This window comes from Eschrichtius robustus, chromosome 7, assembly GCF_028021215.1.
Source record: "Eschrichtius robustus isolate mEscRob2 chromosome 7, mEscRob2.pri, whole genome shotgun sequence".
Taxonomy (NCBI): domain Eukaryota; kingdom Metazoa; phylum Chordata; class Mammalia; order Artiodactyla; family Eschrichtiidae; genus Eschrichtius; species Eschrichtius robustus.
Window position 1 is genome coordinate 89,291,626 of NC_090830.1, and position 21,510 is coordinate 89,313,135.

General features: G+C 37.5%; 2 protein-coding genes across 5 annotated transcripts in view; one reads left to right on the forward strand and one right to left on the reverse strand.

Annotated features, from left to right (window-relative positions):
• BMPR1A (bone morphogenetic protein receptor type 1A) overlaps positions 1–21,510 on the forward strand; it is a 137,820-nt gene that overhangs the window by 72,978 nt on the left and 43,332 nt on the right. For all 3 annotated transcript variants that reach the window (XM_068548013.1, XM_068548011.1, XM_068548014.1), the window contains one exon: positions 7,373–7,487. The gene's annotated coding sequence lies outside the window, so the exon portion shown is untranslated. The remainder of the gene's footprint in view (positions 1–7,372; positions 7,488–21,510) is intronic.
• Positions 14,105–14,368, reverse strand: LOC137767674 (ATP synthase subunit f, mitochondrial-like). 2 transcript variants are annotated; one of them, XM_068548917.1, is made up of 2 exons: positions 14,251–14,368; positions 14,105–14,133 (listed from the first exon to the last, which is right to left on the reverse strand). In XM_068548917.1, the coding sequence occupies exons 1-2, from the start codon at positions 14,366–14,368 to the stop codon at positions 14,105–14,107; spliced, it is 147 nt and encodes a 48-aa protein (XP_068405018.1). The 2 variants fall into 2 exon arrangements, with proteins under 2 accessions (XP_068405018.1, XP_068405017.1); XM_068548916.1 differs by having other exon boundaries at positions 14,105–14,368.

Here is a 21,510-nt window from a genome sequence, read left to right on the forward strand (position 1 = left end):
AATATGTGGTCTTTTATGTCTGGCTTCTTTCTTTCACTTAACATAATATTTTCAAGGTTCATCCCTGTTATATCTGAATTGGTTCTTACTATGGCTTCTTTTTTTTTTAATGGCTGAATAATACTCCATTGGCTGGATATTCCACCTTTTGTTTCTCTATCCATGAAGTGATAGACGTTTAGGTTGTTTCCACTTTTTGGCCTGTACTCAGAACAGTTGGTGTGTACCCTTTCAGCCCCTTACCTTCCTCACATTTATGTGCATGCACGTGTGCATGCACATACTACTGTATGTGTGTATGGTTTTCTTTTTAATAGTGGAGAAGTGACTATGTTTTTTTTTAATATCTTTATTGGAGTATAATTGCTTTACAATGTTGTGTTAGTTTCTGCTGTACAACAAACAAAGTGAATCAGCTATACGTATACATATATCCCCATATCCCTTCCCTCTTGATCCTCCCTCGCACCCTCCCTATCCCACCCCTCTAGGTGGTCACAAAGCACCGAGCTGATCTCCCTGTGCTATGTAGCTGCTTCCCACTAGCTATCTATTTTACATTTGGTAGTGTATATATGTCAATGCTACTCTCTCGCTTGGTCCCAGCTTCGCCTTCCCCCCTGCCCCGTGTCCTCTAATCCGGTCTCTGCGTCTGCGTCTTTAAACTTAAGAGTATTTGGGATATCTTTCCAAGTCAGTACAGACAGGTAAGATGTATTCCATTTTTTTTAATGACCATGGAGTGTTCAGTGTGGCTATTTAACTGATACTACACTGAAAAACATTTAGGTGACATTGGGTGACTTCTGTTTTTCTTCCTTAAATAACATTGACAGTAACCATCCTTATACAACCATCTTTGTGATACAGAGCTCATTTTACCTACTTTTGGATTTTTCTCTTCCCTATCACTCTTCATCAGTCACTTATTCAAAAATACATAGATTACCTCCTGTGTGCCAGTCACCGGACTGTGCTTATTAAAACATAGGGGACACAGCTGTACTCAGTGGTTGTCTTAATAAAGAAGATATACCTATGAATAGACAATCGTAATTCAGTATGAAAAGTGCTATAATGTGTTATTACCAGACTCCTGTGGAACAAGTAGCTACATAAGGAGTGAAGAAGGTTCAACAAAGGAGGAGTTATTTGAGATGGATCTTTGTGAGGACAAATGGAACTTCACTTGACAAAAGATAAAGATAAGAACATTTTGATTTTTGCATTAGAATAGCAAGTTTGAAGAAAGGTAGAAGCATTAAATAGCCTGGCATATTTAGGAACAGCAAATAGTTTAATATGGGCAGCGAGAGGCTTTTTGGCAGAGATTGTAGCAGAAGATAAAGCAGGTTAAATAGATTGAAAGCAGATTATAGCATTCTGTGAATGTCTTCCTAAAGAATTTGGACTTTGGGGCTTCCCTGGTGGCGCAGTGGTTGAGAATCTGCCTGCCAGTGTAGGGGACACGGGTTCGAGCCCTGGTCTGGGAAGATCCCACATGCTGCGGAGCAACTAGGCCCGTGAGCCACAATTACTGAGCCTGCGCGTCTGGAGCCTGTGCTCTGCAACAAGAGAGGCCGCAATAATGAGAGGCCCACGCACCGCGATGAAGAGTGGTCCCCACTTGCCGCAATTAGAGAAAAGCCCTCGCACGGAAACGAAGACCCAACACAGCCATAAATAAATAAATAAATAAATAAATAAATAAATTAAAAAAAGAATTTGGACTTCATTTTGCACATAATTGGAAATCACTGAAAAATTTTAAAGCGCACTTGTATTTTTATTATTTCTAATAAATTTTTAGGGTTGTGCTATGAATATTTCAGAACATTTCATCACCACCCCAAATTTCCCACTTCTACCCCTTGCTCTAGGCAACCACTGCTTTGCTTTCTCTCTCTTTCAATTTACCTTTTCTGAGTAGTTCATATACATGGAATCATACATGTAGTATTTTGCGTCTGGCTTCTTTTATTTAGCATATTGTTGAGGTGCATTCATCTTATAACACGTATCAGTATTTTGTTCCTTTTTATTACCTGATAATATTCCATTGTTTGATGGTACTACCCTTTGTTTATCCATTCATCAGCTGATGGATGCTTGGATTGTTTCCAGTTCTTTGCCATTGAGTAATGCTGCTGAGAACATTTGTATGTAAGTCTGGGTTTTTTTTTGGTGGGGGGTGGGTGGCCGCTCTGGGCAACATGTGGGATCTTAGTTCCCCCACCAGGGATCAAACCCATGCCCCCTGCATTGGAAGTGTGGAGTCTTAACCACTGGACCACCAGGGAAGTCCCTGAATATAAGTCTTTATATAGACACATATTTTCATCTTTCTTGGGTAGGTTCCTATGGAGGGAATTTTATTGGTGAGTTTATGTTTATATTTAACTTCTTAAGAAATTGCCAAACTGCTGTCCAAAGTGGCTGCATCATTTTACAGCAATGTGTGGAAATTCCAGTTTCTCCACGTCCTTACCAACATTTGGTGTTGTGTGTCTTTTTGATGATGGCCATTCTGTAGTGGTATCTCATTATAGTTTTAATTTGCGTTTCCTAATGACTTATGATGTTTATAATCTTTTCATGATGCACAGTTATATTTTAGAAACATGAGTGCAGTGCAGAGGCAAGAATGGAGGTGTGTTCCACAAGAGATGGGAGGCTGCACTAGATGTGTACAGAGTTGAGAGAGACAGATTTCAAAGATATATCAGAGTTAGAACAGGCAGCAATTAATAACTGCCCAATACAATAAATAAAGCAGAGGGATGTGGCACTAGTGACCCAAAGATTTTAACCTTTGACAGGTAGCCGGTGCTGTTATTAGCCAGAAAAGTGAATATGGGTGCATAAACAGTTTTTGTGCTGGTAGATGATGGCTGTTATATTCTGTTCTCTTGATGTTCACTGGAATAAATATTTAATGCAGCTGTATTATAGTATATAGTGTATATTATAATATAGTTTGGAAATACGTATCTAGTTCAAAAGAAGGATCTGGATTAAGATATGAATTTAAGAGAGTTACTGCTGTATAAATAACAGTTGAATTCATTGAAATAGTGTATCTATTCCTAAATGGCTGTATCCACTGGGTTACTTTTGGTAATTGAAAATTACATAAATAATAAAAGGGTTGAATATACTATAATAAAAAGATCCAAGTTAGTAAAATGATTCTAGGATTATTTCATTCAAGCATAACAGCATCACCAAGGACCACCCAGGTTTTTTCCATCTTTTAACACTGCCATTCTTTTTCTGTTGGGTTCTCCTCTTAGGCTGTTTCTTTCCTCATGGTCCTAAGATGGCTGCCATTGTTCTGCTTAACAATTCAAACCCAAAGTTACCTGCGAAAAGTACGTGTTTTCACCTGGGTGTCTTTTTTTCATCAGCCTGGGAAAACCTTTCCCAGAAGCTCCCCAGCAAACTTAGTGTCTTGTCTTGTTGGCCAGAATTGCATCAGATGCTTATTGCTAACCCTCTCATTGGCAGGGGGGATGGAAATTGACACTATTGGCTTAGACTAGAGCTTTCTAACCCTGGTGTTAGGCATCCTTTTGTCATATCTCTTTTGGAAGAAGCTTTTTTCCCCATGCCTTTTGGTTCTCTGTTCTCTAGACAACTAAGTTTCACATCACTGAGTTTTTGCTATTCAGTACTTCAGATCAGCTAATATTTGTTGAAATCCTACTCTGTGTCATTAGCTGTGCTAAGTTCTAGGATATAGCAATGAATAAGAAGGTTACAGTTTGATACGGAAATATGCTTAAGCGGAAGAGTGCTATCATGGAATTATACACTAAAGTTCATTTGTATTTTGGGTTTAATGCCACTGTTTATATCTTTAGTTTTATGAGAAAAGTCATCTTGAGTTTCAAAATCAAGCTTATATTCAATTTATAAATGAACTTTTGGAACATTTAGAATATAACTTGTTTATAAGTTTGATCCTCCCTTTCTGTATTAAGTGGATTACATCCTTTATTATAGAAATGCATGATAAACTAATCTAAATTATACTGTTCATTTGAGTTACAGCTAAAACTGTATTATGTTTTTCTGAAGCATAATGTTTGAGTTTTTTAGCTAATGTACTGAAAATTTTAATAGTAATACCTTTAGTTTAAGAGCCCCACTGAAATGTTTTGTAAAATGATTATTTTGTAATTTGCTATTTTTAAAAATGGTTTTATAATTGCAGCTCTGATGTTTACAGCAGTACTTGTACAGTATGTGGGGTGCTTTTTATGAATGCTAAGAGAGGGGAAATGAAGAAAGGGGATTTGGAGTGGTGGAAGGAAAAATGTACAATCAATATTGCTGATTTTGTGAATACTAAGAAATCTACTTTTTGACATCTGGTACAAATAGAAAAGCAATCTTAAATTTTGTCTTAGACTGAGTATTTATCAAAAGCATATTTATACTAGTTCTTTTTGTAAATCTTACTAATATAGGAGTTAATAGGTAATGTCCAACACCTCAAAGATAACTAAAATATCCACAATTGATGTTTGTCACTGATGGATTCTGTATGGTTAGTGATCTTAAAAGTATCCCAGTGCTTTAAGATTTAACCACTTTAATAATTTTGAAAACCGAGAGGGATGTGTACATTTTTATGGCAAAAAAATATTTTTGTAAAGGCAGTATGGGATTAAAATGAAGTTTTCCCATGTTTGCAAATGCTTATTAACTTTTAGGAAATTCCAGTGTTCGCTCTGAATTACAAAGTACTAGAATATATCCAGAAAGATTCGCTTTTCATTTATTATGTCATTAAGAAGCTCTAATGTGTTTTTAAAAGAATTACCTTTCCTTAATATGTTTTCTAGAACTAAGAAGCTTGAAAATTTCAGGCACAAAATCTTTGGTGAAAATGTTAATACTTACAATTGTTTAGTGTTTGGTTCTGACTGGGTCCCTTGTCACTGTTAAATACAGTTTATAGTGCTAAAAGCCTGTGGCAAATTACCTTATAAATTGAGTGATTAAAGTTGTTGCAAGCATTTTGCCTATGTAAATCCTATTTCTGTGCCTGTACATATTTGTAGATCTCTGCTTAAAGGACTGTAGTTGCAAAGGTTAGAAAAAGCTTTACTTTGACTCACACAGTTTCTAGTATGTAAAAAGTGACTTGCAGACCTGTACCGTGAAGCACATCCTGTCCTTTGATTGCCTTTTATTTTCCTCTTAGTAATGAAGTCAAATCTTACTTGGTTTTCCTTAGCCAGTCTTAAATTCAATCCTTAGAAAAGGTTTTCTGAAGTTTATGATTTGTCATGTATTTGTACATATGAGAGAATTGAGGGAGGATAGATAATTCAGGGTCTTGGACTTTGCAGATGGTATGTTTGAAGATTCTTTGTGATTATGTAGTTTCCTTTTTTTTAAATTAACTTCAGATTTAGCCTAAAGCTTGTAACTTTTTTTTCACACCAAGGAAAAAGCAGTGTTGTAATAAATAGTGCTATAATAAACAATGGTTGGTAAGTGGTTTACATGCCAATTTTATTTATTATTTGATCCATTGTAAATATCTGGTAGAATTAGAATCAGGCCATATATTTTTTTAAAATAAATATATTTATTTATTTATTTTTGGCTGTGTTGGGTCTTCATTGCTGCGCGCGGGCTTTCTCTAGTTGTGGCGATTGGGGGCTACTCTTTGTAGCGGTGCGTGGGCTTCTCATTGCGGTTGGCATCTCTTGTTGCGGAGTGTGGGCTCTAGGCACGTGGGCTTCGGTAGTTGTGGAGCACGGGCTCAGTAGTTGTGACTCGTGGGCTCTAGAGCGCAGGCTCAGTAGTTGTGGCGCATGGGGATAGTTGCTCCGCAGCATGTGGGGATCCCGGACCAGGGCTCGAACCCATGTCCCCTGCATTGGCAGGCAGATTCTTAACCACTGCGCCACCAGGGAAGTACGAATGAGGGCCATATATTTTTAAACATAGTCACTTTGATGGACTATTTAAAACTTTGTGAGACTAGGTTAATCTGAGCTTTGTTTAATGTAGTGATTGCCTCCCCTCTCTTCCATACACCCTTAGGGAAGAACGGAGTTATTGGCAAAGAATGGCTTTGGAGGAAAATCTTTATGCCATTTCTAAAGTGGAAACACAATGCATTTAGTTTTTGATTAGTATAAGGTAAATTTTTTAAGACTATGATCATCTCAGAGAAAAAAAAAACACCTAAATACCAGGTCTCCATTACTGCTCTCCCTGATTTCTCTGAGTCATGGTCTAAGAGTTTTATAGTCATATGAATACCCTGAAAAATGTCAGGGATCTGATGAAGTTGTAGGTAACTAGTGCATTGAGAAGACTGTTTAAAAGGCTTCTAAATGTAGACAAAGCATTACTAATTGCTTTCAGGGTCAGTCTGTCTTTAGTTGGACCATGAAAGATTTAGCATGGCCCTATGGCAGCCTGTCTGCTCAGTGGAGACTCTTGTCCTTAAGAAAGGCTATCTGATACGCTAGACCGCTTCAGGTTGCCCCAGTTTACATGAATTTAGTCATTATTGCCAAGACTACTAAACCTCAGTGTGACACAAATGATACTTCTAAATGGGCTTGAAGACAAAGGCATTTTGACCTTGCAGTGGGACATAAGTAATATTCATACAGCTTAAAATTTTTCTTTTTAAAATATGAAACAGAATACTGTACTATTTGACATTTCAGTTAAAAGATACATTCAATGAAATTATTTTTATGATCTCTAAGTAAACGGCACACCTGCCTTTCAGTAAATTAAAATTTTTAACGTTTTTCCTCTTTTAGATTTATGAACGTTGTCCCTTAGAGCAGTAGGGTACTAATGGCAGTAGTAACACAGTTGAAACCTATGCCATGGACTTAGACCAAGCAGTGCAATTAATTCTTGACCCTCACAATTCCTAATATTCTAGGTTGAAGTTTGAAATTAAAACTGCTTACTGAGACTTTGTGATAAAAAGTGAAATACTAGCTGGGTGGTCCAATTTTTGTTCAAGTAGGAATCTGAATATTGTAGAATTGTAAATTTTAGTGCTGCTTCTGGCTGTTATCATTTTTCAATTTGAGATGTGATTTTTTTTTTTCAAAAGCTTGGGCCGATACAGAAATTTTACATGTGAGTAATTTTTTCTGCAGAACTACTATGTTGTAAAGTTGAAAATACTCAAAATGTGAAACTTCTTTGGGCAGAAGTTTGTAAAGTGATAGATTTCTAATGTACTGTAGAAGTTTTCGTTGACTTTACATTGAAAATGTATAGTTTTATGCATGATAAAATTTTGGTATTTCTTCTACATGTGTTATTCTGACAAATAAACATTCTTTCAGTCTTGAATATGTTCCTTTTTTCTAAACAGATTTATGAAAATATGCATCAGCTTAATACTGTCTTGGAATTCATGAGATGGAAGCATAGGTCAAAGCTGTTTGGAGAAAATTGGAAGTACAGTTTTATGTAGCCACATCTCTGAGGTAAGGAAAAGACTTAAGAAAATAATTAGAATAATATGAAAATTCTCATTTCTTAACAATTGAAAGTAGTCCTTCTGTATTACCACTGCAGCTTTATGTTAGCTTCTTTATTCTTTAATCACCTTCCTTATGAGTTCATAAGTATCAATAGTTATAACATATTTTTCTCTCCTTATAAATGTTGAACCTCTTCAGGAGTAAAAAGTATTTATTACTAATACAACTTTCTTTACTCTAATTGTAGAAAATAAGCATTAAATGATGTATATAATTTCTTCCCTCTGATGATGACAAAACAGAGGTTAGAATGGAAGATTATATTAAAATGAATGTTTACATTATTCTGAAACTTTCACATATTTAGAATTTAGGCTAAAATTGTTACTTTGAATAATAGATCTTTGGAGGTAGAATTTATTCAAAGAAGTGGGAACTGCAGTAACATCAGGGACAGGGGAGAAGAAGCCATTCTAAGACAATACGTACAGAGAAATCAAGTTTATTATTTTCAAATCCATAGAGACACAGATTATCAGGTAAAAGGTTTAATCCTTCAGGGATCTGTACTTTAAAAAAAAAAAAAAAACAGAACATACACTTTTGTGAAGCGGTCTATACTTTTTCCTCTTTAAATAGTAGGTTCTGCTTCCTTATAGCATTCATTCATCATCCTTCTGTCCCTTCCAAGCTGGTCTATTTGTTCTTTTGAGAAATATTCATGACTTTCTAATTGTGTTTTGTTAGATTTCATACTCTTTAATCACTGTGGTAGTTGCCATTTTTCTTTTCATGAAATGCTGTTGGCTTCTATGACCCTGTGCTCTTCTAGTTCTACTTCTTTAATTACTCCTTCAAAATTTTTTTCTTTCTCCTCCTATTATTTTTTTTTAATTAAAGAATAGTTGTCCTCCTATGGTTAAATAATGACCATCCCTAAGGTTTTATATTTGAAATTCTTGTTTTTCTTTTTTATGTCTTTCCTAATCTCTTGATTTCAGCAATTACCTCTAAAATGATCTCTCTCAACCTCATATCTCTGCTGTGACACTTTTCTAAGCTTTGACACGTATTTTCAACTGCTTGCTTCCCACTCAGTGTTCCCACTTCTTATTACTGGACCTCTTTGTCACCCACGCTCAAAGTCTCAGTGCCAAATCTGATTCTTCATCTTTTCCTTCCTACTCTTAGTAAGAGATCAAGTCCTATCAGTTTTACCTCTATAATATATCATGAATGTTTTCATCATCTCTTTTCTAATCCCCCTCGTCATCATCCAAGTTTAAGTTCTTATATCACATTTCACCTGAAATATTGCAGGACTTTTCCCACTTTGTGCCTCTCCTCACTCTCTTTTCCATCTGTGTGTTGCTACCAGCTTAAATTTTCTCAAAGGTAATTCTGCATGTACTGTCAGTAACTCTTTGTTAGCCTACCAAAGTAAGGACAAACTCCTCTAGTAATAAAGTCTCTCAGCAGTGTAGCATTGAGTGACAGCTTTGCCTGCATCCATCCATTTCTTTCTCCCTTTAAACACTTACTAAACACCTACTCTATTGCAGGCACTGTGTTAGGTGCCGAGAATATGCAACATTCGGTAAAATGAGTTCCTTACTTTACTCTCAAAGAATAATCCGTTTAGAGATGAGTATACAAAGAGTTAATGTGAGTGCAACTTGAAAAGTGCTATATGAAATTGGAAAAGTGTATTGGTATCATCTAGAAAGGCTCCACCAGCATCATTAGAGGCGAGAATTGTCAGGGAGGCTTCACATAGGGAATGGCCTTTGAGTAGGGTCTTAAAGGATAAGTAGAAGATTGCTGAGTGTAATTTGGAGGCAATAGAATTTCATGCATAGAGCCCAGTGTAAGCAGGGGAAACTTGAAATGTATAGAATGTGCAAAAGACAGAAGAGATCATTTTGTATGGTTTGAATTCAGGACGAGAGAGAGGGTTTGAGGGACAAGGCTGGAAGAGAGCTTGTTTGTGAAGAACTCTGGATGCCATGATAAGGAGTTTAGACTTCATTTTGTGAGTAGTTGGCAGTCTTTGAAAAATTTTAACAGAGTTATTTTGGATCATAATCGTGTTTTGTTACAATTAACATGGCAGTGATGTGAATGATAGTTTGGAAGGGGGAGATACCAAAAGCAGAGAGACAATTAGGATACTCTGTTGCAAGCAAGAAATAATGAGAATCTTGATTAAGGTAGGGATCAACTTACCTGAAATTATGAAAACCTGTAAGCATTGATTATCTAGCAAATGTTTAATTTTCTTCTTCTATACACCTTGCACGTATGATACTCTTCAGCCGATGATTTGATATTGTCCTGTGTTTTTTCTCCCTTCTGCTCATGTTATTTTTTCTCTAGGCGTGTTTTTCCCTCTTTATCTAGTTTAAGGCCCCAGAGCACTTATTTTTGTCCTTCAAAATATTACTTTTTTGGGTCCTTGTTAAATTATGTAACAACAAGTCACAAAGGAGGAATCAGAAAATAAAGAACATGGTCCCCAACCTCTGCTTATAGTCATACCAGTAAAGTATGTATATAAGTAATACAAGTAATGATAACCAGCATCACCAGGTGAAAGTGATAAATGTCAAAGGAGTCATTTATTACTTCCAGTCAGAGTTCTGTAGCACTGAGAAGTACAGATAGAACATAGAAGAGGTTATTTGATCTGGACTTTGAAAGATGAGTAGAATTTGGTAGGTAAAGAAAGAATTAAAAGATGTTTCTGGAAAAGCTGATTGATAGAAAATGAATATTTCCATAGGAGTGTAGAAGAGGTCTTGGAGAGGGTAGGAAGTATGACATAGAGAAAACTGTATTTTAGGGGAATTACTCTAGTAGTGATGTATGAACAAACATCATTAGAGAAATGGAGTGAGGAGTCAGGGAGCTTGGAAGGCTGTAGGAGTAGTTAGGCATGAGGTAATCAGAATTCAGTCAGAGTGGTGATAGTGGAAATAGAAAAGGAGGACTAAATGGAGTAGGGTATGTTGTGAAGGAAGAAGGGACACTGATTTGTGACTAGATGTTGAAAAGAGATGATGATGCCCACATTTTTTATCTGGATAGCAGGGATAATATTGGGTATCGTTAATAGCAAACATAAGTAATTCTTCAAATCTAGTTAAATCCGAGTTTTCTAAGTTTAAAGAAACACTAAAATGGATGTTCTGCTGTATTGTTGGTCTCCTCATTTGTTTATATACAACAAATATTTTTGCACATTGTTTTTCAAGCCTTAGCATACTGAAAAGGAGGTAATGTGAAAAAAGCAAAGTATTGCCTCTTTAGAAGAGTAGTTTTTAGAGAAATAAATACTATTCTGCTCATATTTATCTCTTTCGTTAATCTTTTAAATGCTATATAAGATTTAGTAAAATTTAAGAATGTTTCAAGTATTTCTGCAGGTATAATTCTGACACTTACTGAAAGATGGTATCTTATTTAATAGAATTATTGCTAAATGAATGGAGACCTGTGAAGACGCTCATTAAGCAGAATTTGATGGTTCCACCTTAACAAATAAACATTAGTATGATAATGTCCTTAGAGAAATACCTTATAGTGAGGTAATATTACCTTATAATATAAAACTACTTTTAATGCTTTTATTAAAGTTGTTTTCAACTCTTAATTGATGATTGATTTAGGGCTTTGCCATATTCAGAAATATTTCAACACTGTATGTTGAAAATAAAGTAGTCACTATTTGTTTTGTAATTACGCATTGTGTAAAATTGGAAAACATCACATTATTGAGGAAGGAAACATCACATTAAGAAAAGGCTTTATGATTAAACTATATTTTCAAGTAATTTCCTCTCTAACATAAATTTGGTTAAGCTCTCAATTAATATTTGTACTATATATATTGTGTATGTATGTGTGTGTATAAATATATATGTATATATATTTTAAGATCTCCTCTATCATTCTTATCTCAGAATAGTCACAACATTGTTTCCCGAAGTGTTGAGTGTGTATCACTGGTATTATTCAGAATGATTTTAGGTGGCACACAGATGAATCTGTAAACTTTTCCAGTTATATATTTATTTTGATAACCTATTCGTGACAAGTAATATTTAACATAGTGACAATTATGTTCACCTTTATTTTCTCTCTGTTTTGAATTCTGGTTCAGAAACTAGAGTTAATCATACCTTCAATTTATGGCAGTAAAATTACTATCTTTGTTCTTTATAAGGCTCTTGAGTTGATATATTTTTATTTTGTCTTCTTTATTCTTGACCTCCACTCCCATTTTCCTTTCCTTCCGCCATAGGAAACCATTCTAATTTGTTTGCTCTATATCTCTGAATGAATGTATCTTTATAAAATATAGTGTTGTTGGTGTGTATGTGTTTAACTGACTTAATTAGGCTTTGCTACAGATATTCTGCCCTTTTTTTCCCCCACTATTTTCTTTAGCACCAGAAAGTTATATCTCTTCATGTTGCTGTGTACGTTCTTACTTGTTGCTTCTAACTTACGTTTAGTTTCCCATAGTGTACTGCACTACATTCTTCTACTTAGAGGCAGCACACTCTTCTTAAAAGCACAGGCAGTGGAGCAAAGTTGCTTCAGTTTGAGTTCTAACTGCACCACATCTTAGTTTGGGTTTCTTTGAAAGTAGAGCCTGAGAAAGGGACTTATGGCTTGGGTAGTTTATTTGGGAGATGATCTAAAGAAGCAGAAATGAGAGAATGGGAAAAGTGAGAGAGAGAAGAAAGTAGAGCTACATAAAATGTGTCCATGAGCTAGTTATCACTGTGAGCAACTGGGATTCAATTTCCTTGGGTACCTTCTGAGTGCACCTCAGCATTGTCCCACCAAAGGACAGACAGGAACTTGGGACATTTATCCACTGACTTTCATGTTTTGTTAATTGAAGGTGGCTCCCGGAGCTCTAGCTCTAGCACTTGTGTAGTTGTGCCTATATACTGCTGAGCAGTCGTCTTTGGGTTTGGAGGAAGCCCTGAGGAGCAAAACAGAGCAGTGCCTTGGCTCACACTTGATGTCAGATGCTGTTGGACAGTGCATAGATCTGTCCACTGCAGCTGTAATGAGGAAAGGTAGGCTGAGCACTGCAAGTGTCTGCCACCCCTTTTATTACACAGATTACCTCGTGTTCTATTAAGTCCACTCTGTCACTGACCCTTCAGAGAGGTGGCTGGTTGTAATTGCTAAAAGCAGTCTCTAAAACAGGAGGGTTAGGGGAACATGCTGTAGTCCCTCTACTGCAGCTGGTCCCTGAGGACATAATTGATTCTGTAATCCGTGGGATAGTGGTGCTGTCCATGGGGTATATTGTGGGCGGGAAAGGCAAACCCACAACTGGAGTCAGTGTCAGTTCTGCACCTGCATGTGTTAGTTGGCATTCCACAGCAGCAGTAATTAGGTCACCTTCATGAGAAGGAAACCATGCTGCTGCGCCTTTGTAAAGCCTTCCTTTCTGTCACTAGGGCTCCTCCATTCACAACCCTATTGCTTAAGCATTGAGGTGGTCGAGAGCAGAAGCTGGCAGATGTCCACTGACAAGTCACTCCATCTGTAGTTGGGATGCAGTTAAATGCACCTTCCCTCTTGGTGCTTTGTGGTGGGCATTAACATAAGACATAAAAGAGTGGCACTTTGTGCTGACTCCCATAGAACCATCAACATGCCTCTTCTCCAAATTCTTTCTCTTATTTTCCAGTTTTGCCCCTTCTATCCCCCTAACCAGTCAACCATACCATTTGCCACTCCCAAGGAGTCCATGTTTTCCCTTCTCTGGTCACTTCTCCCTGTGCCATACCCACTGAGAGAATTTCTACCTCATCATTGTCTTTCAGAGCCATCCAAATAGGGCTGTAGAGCAGTAGTAATCCATTTTTGATTTGTTTCTGTTAACCAGGCCCCAGGTGTTTTTTTTTTTTGTCATTGGCCACCAGTAACCTACCATAAAGTCATTGGTGTGAGCAGAAGTAAAGATACCAATATGATAGAGGTAGGTGACATGAAGTTCTGGGCCACCTCTTGTAGTTTAGTAGTGCCTTCTGGACCTGCCTAGGTCCTATTACATCACACAGTGGATTGCTGCTGTGCCTAACCTTGTGACTTGGTGGATCATGATGGGTAGCTCTGGTCACTAAACCTTAATGTTTCATGGTTGGGAACTCTGCTAGGGCCTAATATCATGCCAGGAGCTACACTTTTCATACAGTGTTGTAGAAGTTACGTGCTTGCTTCAGAAAATCTGTAGGGCTGTGCTGCAACTCTCCTACTGGAACTTGCCAGAGAATTGACATGGCGTCTGTTTACCACAGATGTCTCTAATACCTTTGCATCTGAGCATCAGGGCAGCTTACACCAGAGCTTGATCTGCTGAGAGCCTCTTCTCCTCTAGATCCTAATCAAAACGGCAGCCTTCTGAGTCACCCAGTCTCTTCTTTTTTTTAATTTAAAAAATTTTAAAAATGTACCAGTCATCTTTCATTGGGCATTAATTCTCAGTTAGGGTGTAAAAGAATTCAGCAAAGATCAAGTTCTTCAAAGAGAGGTGCAGGGCAAAGATGGTCATGGTAAGGCCTGCAGAGAGCACCCTTCACACCGGGCCCTCATCAGTGGTTCTTGCGTAGCTGTTCATGTTTGAGTTCCTTGTAAGAAACGCAGTAGTTGAAAAGCACGTCAGCTGCCAGCACCATAGAAACCCCAAGGGTGCTCCCTTTGTTTGTATTGACATACTTGTTGTCATACTGGTAGTAACCTCTTTGAAATGCTCTGATGGTGCCTTTGGGGGTGAAATCTTGTGTCAGTATCCAGTTTGGCAGATCCTTTATTTTGACATCCATGAGTTTCTTCTCCACTGGTACAACTAACACCATCTTGGTGTCTTGGATATTCACTGTCACCCAATCTTTTCTAATAGTTCCATTTAACCAGAAGCCGCTGTTCTGATTTTCAGCTTAGCCTTCCCTCCGTTTGCTGAATTCCCTTTAAATGAATTGTATTTTTTCATGCCCATTCTGGGGCTTTGGGTTCCCTAAGCACTCATTTAGTTCTGGCTATAGGCATCTATTATTCAGCGGCAAACCAATAGGCACGAAAGTCAGAGTTGTTTCTGTCCTGTGGACTGATAACAAAGGGGCCAGCAAATTGTTGCCCATTTCTTGAAGCTCTGGGAGCAATCCTCAGTGCTTCCAGGCACTCCCAACTGCAAGATCTGTTAGCAGTGTGGCAGATGAGAGTTGCTTCTAGGTCTGCTGAGATCTGTTAGATGGAGCAGCCTTTTGAGGGTCCAGCATTGCAGTAAAGCAGTTATAGCGCCAGGCTTGAAGATGAGCTTCATCTTTCCTATTGGTCTCTCCTTGGACTCCATTGAAAATGTATTCCCACACCTACTGTCTTCTGTAGAGAAACCTAGAACTCATGGTCTCAGAAACATCCTACAGGCCTTGCCCTCAGGCTCTTTGGTTATTGTGCTACTCCTGAAAGGGAGACAGAGAAAGTTTATTCCCATTCTCTTCAATTCAGACTGCCTCCTCATAACTCAGATATCTTTATTCTTTTCTTAATTTAAGTTTGGTGGGTATTCTCCTTGCTTACTTATTTGATCATTCTCCAGTTTGGATGCTTTTAGATTCCGGTGGTGGTTTGTGTTATTGCAACTGCATATGGTACTGTAGGAAGAGCATGCCACAAGATTTCCAGTAGCATCTTTTCATAATCTGTAGTGACATTTCAATTCCTGTCTTTATCCTCCATCCTAATACTTCTCTCCTCTTCTACTATCTTATATTTTCAATAGTTTCTTTCTGGGTGTCTCAGATAGAAATTCTAGTTTAACTTCTGAGCTCATCTACTTCCTATCTTTTCGTCCTTTCTTCCTTTCCTCCCTCCTTTCCTCCCTCCCGTCCATTTTTTTGTGGGTTAAGGGCTAGAGGAGGCTTAATTGTCCCTTTTCAGAACATTTTTTTTTAATTTTTAAAAGACTACATAAATGAGGCATGAATAAGTTCTTGCATACAATTTTGAACAGTATGCACCGAAGCCTAAAGCCCTCTTCACTACCCTCACCCCACTGCCCTCCTTACCACACTCCCCTCCACCCCATTTGCACCTCACCGACCTTTACATTACAGGTTATTGATTTGGGGGATTTATTTTTATAAAATTATGCATAATGAGAATACTGGCCTCATAAAGTTAGTGTGAGGATTAAATAAGTTAGTACATGTCAAGTATGTATAACATGTTAGAGTTCTTACTTCATAGTATAAAAAACAGTATTATAAGAAAAAGCTGATAAACTTAGAGCAAAGATAATTCAAAATATGAAATAAGGCAGAAATATTTGGGGGAAAAGGGCTTTTGCATATATTAAGGTTCCCTGTTTCATGACTTGGATCTAAATTTCTTTTCTCTAACATCTAGAAATCACCAGAGGGCTGGTGGTTTGGGGAGCAAAGTTATTGAGCTAGGACTTGGATTGTTGGGTTAGTAGTAGCTGGCTATAACTGTAAGGTTTGGAGATACATTTGTAGATGTTAGTATACTTACAAAGAAGCATTAGAGTTTATTATGTGATTTTATAGTTGATTTAACTCCCCAGTTATGTTTCCCTTAAGATATTAATATTATTTTTATTCATTTCATTCACCTATTGAACATTTATTGTTTTGCTTAGTAACATGCTAGAAAATAGAGGTTACAAGTGCCGCAAGATAAGTCAAAATATCACCTGACTAAATAAGCGTTATGAGAGGAGGAATCACGTCTGTTTCATTGACTGTTGTATAAGTGTGATGCACATACCAAGTAATTAATAAATACTTTATGAATGAGTGTTAGTCAAGAGCTAAGGCGCAGCTACGGTTCATGTTCTGGGTACACTAGAAGTACAGAGATGGGCCAGCTCACTCAGCCTGATATGTAGGGGTCAGGGATTGCTTACACAGATGATGCATAGGTCAAGTCTGAAGAGTGAACTGTAGTTAACTTGGTGAGAAACAAAGGGAGGAAGAAAAAGGATGTGCAAAGGATGGGAGTCTAAAAGGGATGCCTGTAAATATAGAGGCTTCAGTGATTTCAGTGTAGTTGGATCATTGTAAAGGTATGAGGAGTGAATGGGAAGATGGTGTTAGAAAGCCTGGCGGAGGCCAGATCATAGCAATTCTTCTTATGTCTTGGTAATTCCATCCTATGAAATGAGAATATTTATAGATTTTTTTAAGCAGAGAGCATGACAAGTCATTTAGTTTTAGAAGTTAGGTTTGGTTTAGAATTTAGCATTTTATTAAAAGTGATCATGTACTAGGCTGTACAGCAAGTTCTTACACAATTCAAATGATCATATCAGCCACAGTTTTTGTCAACAAATACACTTAAGTTAAAACTGAGTAACAAACAGTATATATAGGCACACATTGGAAATTTAAAAACCTACCTCCATAAATCCCACAGGTCAAAAATAAAATGATAATGCAAGTCAGAAAACACCTAGAACTAAACAATAAAGAAAATTAGGACTTATTAAACTTGTGTGACATGTTTAACATACTCATATTAAAAGATTAAAAATATTAATAAGATAAGCATCTAATTTAAATTAGGAAAAGGACAACAGAATAAACTCAAGTGAAGTAAAATAGGTGATAAAAATAAAAGCTAACACTTGTAGAGCACTTGTTATATGTACCAAGCACTGTTCCATGTGCTTTACAAGGATTATCTCATTTAATCTTTGCAACAACCCTGTGAGGTAGGTACTCTTACTATTCCCACTTTACAGATGAGAAAACTGAGGCACAGAGGAAAACTTATCTACACTTCTAGCTAATAAGTGATAGAATTGGGGCTAATTAGAAAAGTTTTTTTCGTATGTTTGTTTGTTTGTTTTTAAGATATGATGGAGAGAGTTAACATGGCCAAAAGGTGGTTTCTTGAAAAGGCTGATAAAATAGACAAACCATTTGAATAACTGATCAAGAAAAACACAGAAAGCACAAGCAGTATTGGGACTGGAAAGGAGGACATAACTTCAGATATAGCAGAGATTTTTTAAAAATAAGAGATACCTTGAATAAGTTTATGCCTATACTTTTTTAAAAAATTTATTTATTTATGGCTGCATTGGGTCTTTGTTGCTGAGCGCAGCCTTTCTCTAGTTGTGGTGAGCGCGGGCTACTCTTTGTTGCGGTGCAAGGGCTTCTCATTGCAGTGGCTTCTCTTCTTGCAGAGCACGGGCTCTAGGCACGCGGGCTTCAGTAGTTGCAGCATGCGGGCTCAGTTGTTGTGGCTCGCAGGCTCTAGAGCACAGGCTCAGTAGTTGTGGCATATGGGCTTAGTTGCTCCGTGGCATGTGGGATCTTCCCAGACCAGGGCTTGAACCCGTGTCCCCTGCATTGGCAGGAGGATTCTTAACCACTGTGCCACCAGGGAACTCCTACATTTTACAATTTAAATAAAACAACAATTTTAAAAATGCAACAATAAAATTGATTAAGGTGAAATAAAAAACCTAGATATTTCTTTAATTATTAGAGAATTTTAATTTGTAGTGAAAGATCTGCCTCCTCCCATATACTCACAGATAAGCCCTTGGCTCAGATGATTTTAAAGGTGAGTTCTATCAAACTATTCAAGTGGTAAATATGTCCAGATATACAAAGACTGTTTGAGAGAATAGCAAAATAAGGAAAGTTCCTCAGCTTATTCTGTGTGAGTAGTATAACCTTGATACCGAAACCAGACATGGATAATATGAGAAAAAAATTATAGGTCAGTCTTTCTTATGAACATAGATGTAAAACCTAACAAAATTGTTAGCGAAACAAATCCAGTGGTGTATCTAAACATGATCATGTCTACAGTACTGCAGTACAGTTCTGACACTGCCTACCCACTGTTAGTGTCAGACTCCACAGTTTTAAGGGCACAGTCCCCAACAAGACTGCCCTCACTTGAGATGGCAGTCACAAGTTTGGAGGTCCCCAGGCTACTCACACTTCTGACTAACTGGCTACAAATCCAGGAGGATTCCCGTGACTGCCCCCCACATTTGACAATTCATTTATATGACTCACAGAATTTAAGAAAGTGGTATACTTATTTTTTTAAATAAATTTATTTATTTTATTTATTTATTTTTGGCTGCATTGGTTCTTTCTAGAGAAAGCTGTGCACAGGCTTTCTCTAGTTGTGGTGAGCAGGAGCTACTCTCTTTTGCAGTGCGTGGGCTTCTCATTGCCGTGGCTTCTCTTGCTGCGGAGCACGGGCTTTAGGCGCATGGGCTTCAGTAGTTGTGGCATGCGGGCTCAGTAGTTGTGGCATGCGGGCTCAGTAGTTGTGGCTCGTGAGCTCTAGAGCACAGGCTCAGTAGTTGTGGTGCACGGGCTTAGTTGCTCCGAGGCATGTAGGATCTTCCCAGACCAGGGCTTGAACCCGTGTCCCCTGCATTGTCAGACGGATTCTTAACCACTATGCCACCAGGGAAGTCCCAAGTGGTATACTTATGATGATAGTTTTATCAGTGTAAAGGATACAGATTGGGACCAGCCAAATGAAAGAGACACACAGGGTGAGGTCAGGGAGGCTTCCAAATGTGGAGCTTCCATGCCCTCTTCCCCTGGAATCGGGGTGTGTTGTCCTAGGAAGCTTATCTGAGCCATGGTGTGCAGTTCTTATTGGAGTTTCATTATGTAGGCATGATTGAATAATTGGCCATGTGACTGAACTCAATCTTCTGCCCTCCCTATCCATACTCCCTGGAGGCTGGGCTGGCTCAAAGCCCCAGCCCTCTTCTAATCACATCACCGGTCATTTTGGTGACCATCTCCCATCCTGAGTCAGTCATTAGCATAAACTCAGGTGTAATCCATGAGGCTTGTGAATAACAAAGACACTTCTGTTACCCAGGAACCAGGCGTAGAGACCAGACAAAATATTTATTTAACGATGACAAAACAGAATTGATCCCAGAAATCCAAGGATGTTAATGTGTTAGTTATTGTTGCTGCATAACAATTCATCCCAAAACGTAGGGACTTGAAATTCAGGAGCAATTTACTGGGTGGTTTTGATTCAGGATATTTTGTGAGATTGTAGTTTTGTCAACAGGGGCTGCATTCATTTAAAAGCTTGACTGGAGGAGAATCCACTTCCAAGATGACACATTCTCATGGCAGTTGGCAGGAGGCCTCTGTTGCTCACCGTATGAGCCTCTCCACAGATTCCTTGAATATCCTAACACCATGGCAGCTGGCTTTCCCCAGAATAAATGTCCAAGAAAGAGCAAGGAGAAAGCTGCATTACCTTTCAAGACCTAGTCTCAGAAGTCATACTTTGTCACTTTCACTTTATTCTGTTTGTTAGGAGGGAATCTCTCAGTCTGGCCCACTCTCAAAGTAATTAGGTTCCACGTCTTGAAAAGAGGAATATGAAAGAATTTGTGGACATATTTTTAAACTACCACAGATAGCTTACTCTTTGAGAGAGCGCTCAGGGACTTCCCTGGCGGTCCAGTGGGTAAGACTTTGCCTTCCAATGCAGGGAATGCGGGTTTGATCTCTGGTTGGGGAGCTACGATCCCACATGCCTTGCGGCCAAAAAACCAAAACATGAAACAGAAGCAATATTGTAACAAATTCAATAAAGACTTTAAAAATGGTCCACATCAAAAAAAAAAAATCTTAAAAACAAAGAGAGCTCTTAATATGGATTATTACTAGTTAATTTATACATTAACACATTGAAGGAGGAAGCCACTGTGATTATATCAATAGATGGAGAAAAAGCACGTGATGTAATTCAACCCCATTTATGATGAAAACGCTTATTAGCAAATGAAGAATAGAAGGGAACTGTAATGTGATAAAGAATATCATTAAATTTATAATTTAGGAACAGTTGATATACATGATCTCGAAGTTTTCTATACATAATGTGGTATGTTTTTCCATGTGTTAAAGTTTATTCTGTATCCTTCAGCAGTATTTTAAAATTGTCCTTGTATCAGTGTTGTACACTTGGAAGTACAAAATGGTACAGTCCCAGAGGGGGTTACCAAAATATCTACGAAAAGTACCATTAGACCCAGAATCCCACTTCTAGAAATCTATCCTTCAGAATTATTTACCCAAACAACAATAACAAAAGCATCTATTCAAGTTTATTTATTGCAGCATTGCTCATAATACCAAAACCTAGGAACAACCTAAAATGTCCATCAACATAAGAATGGATAAATACAGCTATAAAATAATCATAAAATGGAATACTATATAACAATGAAAATGAATTAAAAGGAACTATATGTATCTATGATGGAAATCACTCACAATGTTGAGTGAAAAATAAGCAAATTATAAAAATATACATATAGAATGATACAATTTTTATACGTCTATAGCAAATTTAACAGTATGCAAAGCAATATTATTTGGCATATATACCACATATAGTATAAAAGCATGTAAAGACATGAGTGTTAAATACCACAATCAGAATAGTGGTTCCCTCAGAACCAGGGAAAGGGTGGCGCTTCAGTGGTATTTGCCCTGCTTTACTCAGTACCTATATAATTAGGTGAAGTCTTTGAGGCACTATAGTCAGTGAGTGTAGTTCATAGACTCATAGGATATGAGAGGTAGAAGTCTTCATGGTATTATTTATTTTACAGATGAGGAAACTAAGGCCTGGAGAGGGAAGTGAGTGGGCCAAGATCAGCTAGCCAATTAGGCAGAATTTGCAAATGAATCCTAGGTCTCCTGACTCTAAGACTGTGTTACTTAACAATCCTTTCTTTAATAAAAATATAAGTTGATAAGTATTTAAACTAGGAGCTGAAAGAAAGATACTAAAAGGGAAAAAAGGACAAGTTAATGTCAAGTCTGCCACAGAATTTCTTCATGAAAACACTCTAAACCAGCACATTTTAACCTGAGACATGTTCTGACAGAGTAAAGAAAATAAAATGGAGATGTTTCATCCAAAAGGGGGAAAACTCTTTCTGGATTTCCAAGCTCTT

Excerpts from the sequence above, each read along its gene's own strand:
- LOC137767674 (XM_068548916.1), bottom strand. The coding sequence starts at position 14,368 with ATGGTGTTAGTTGTACCAGTGGAGAAGAAACTCATGGATGTCAAAATA.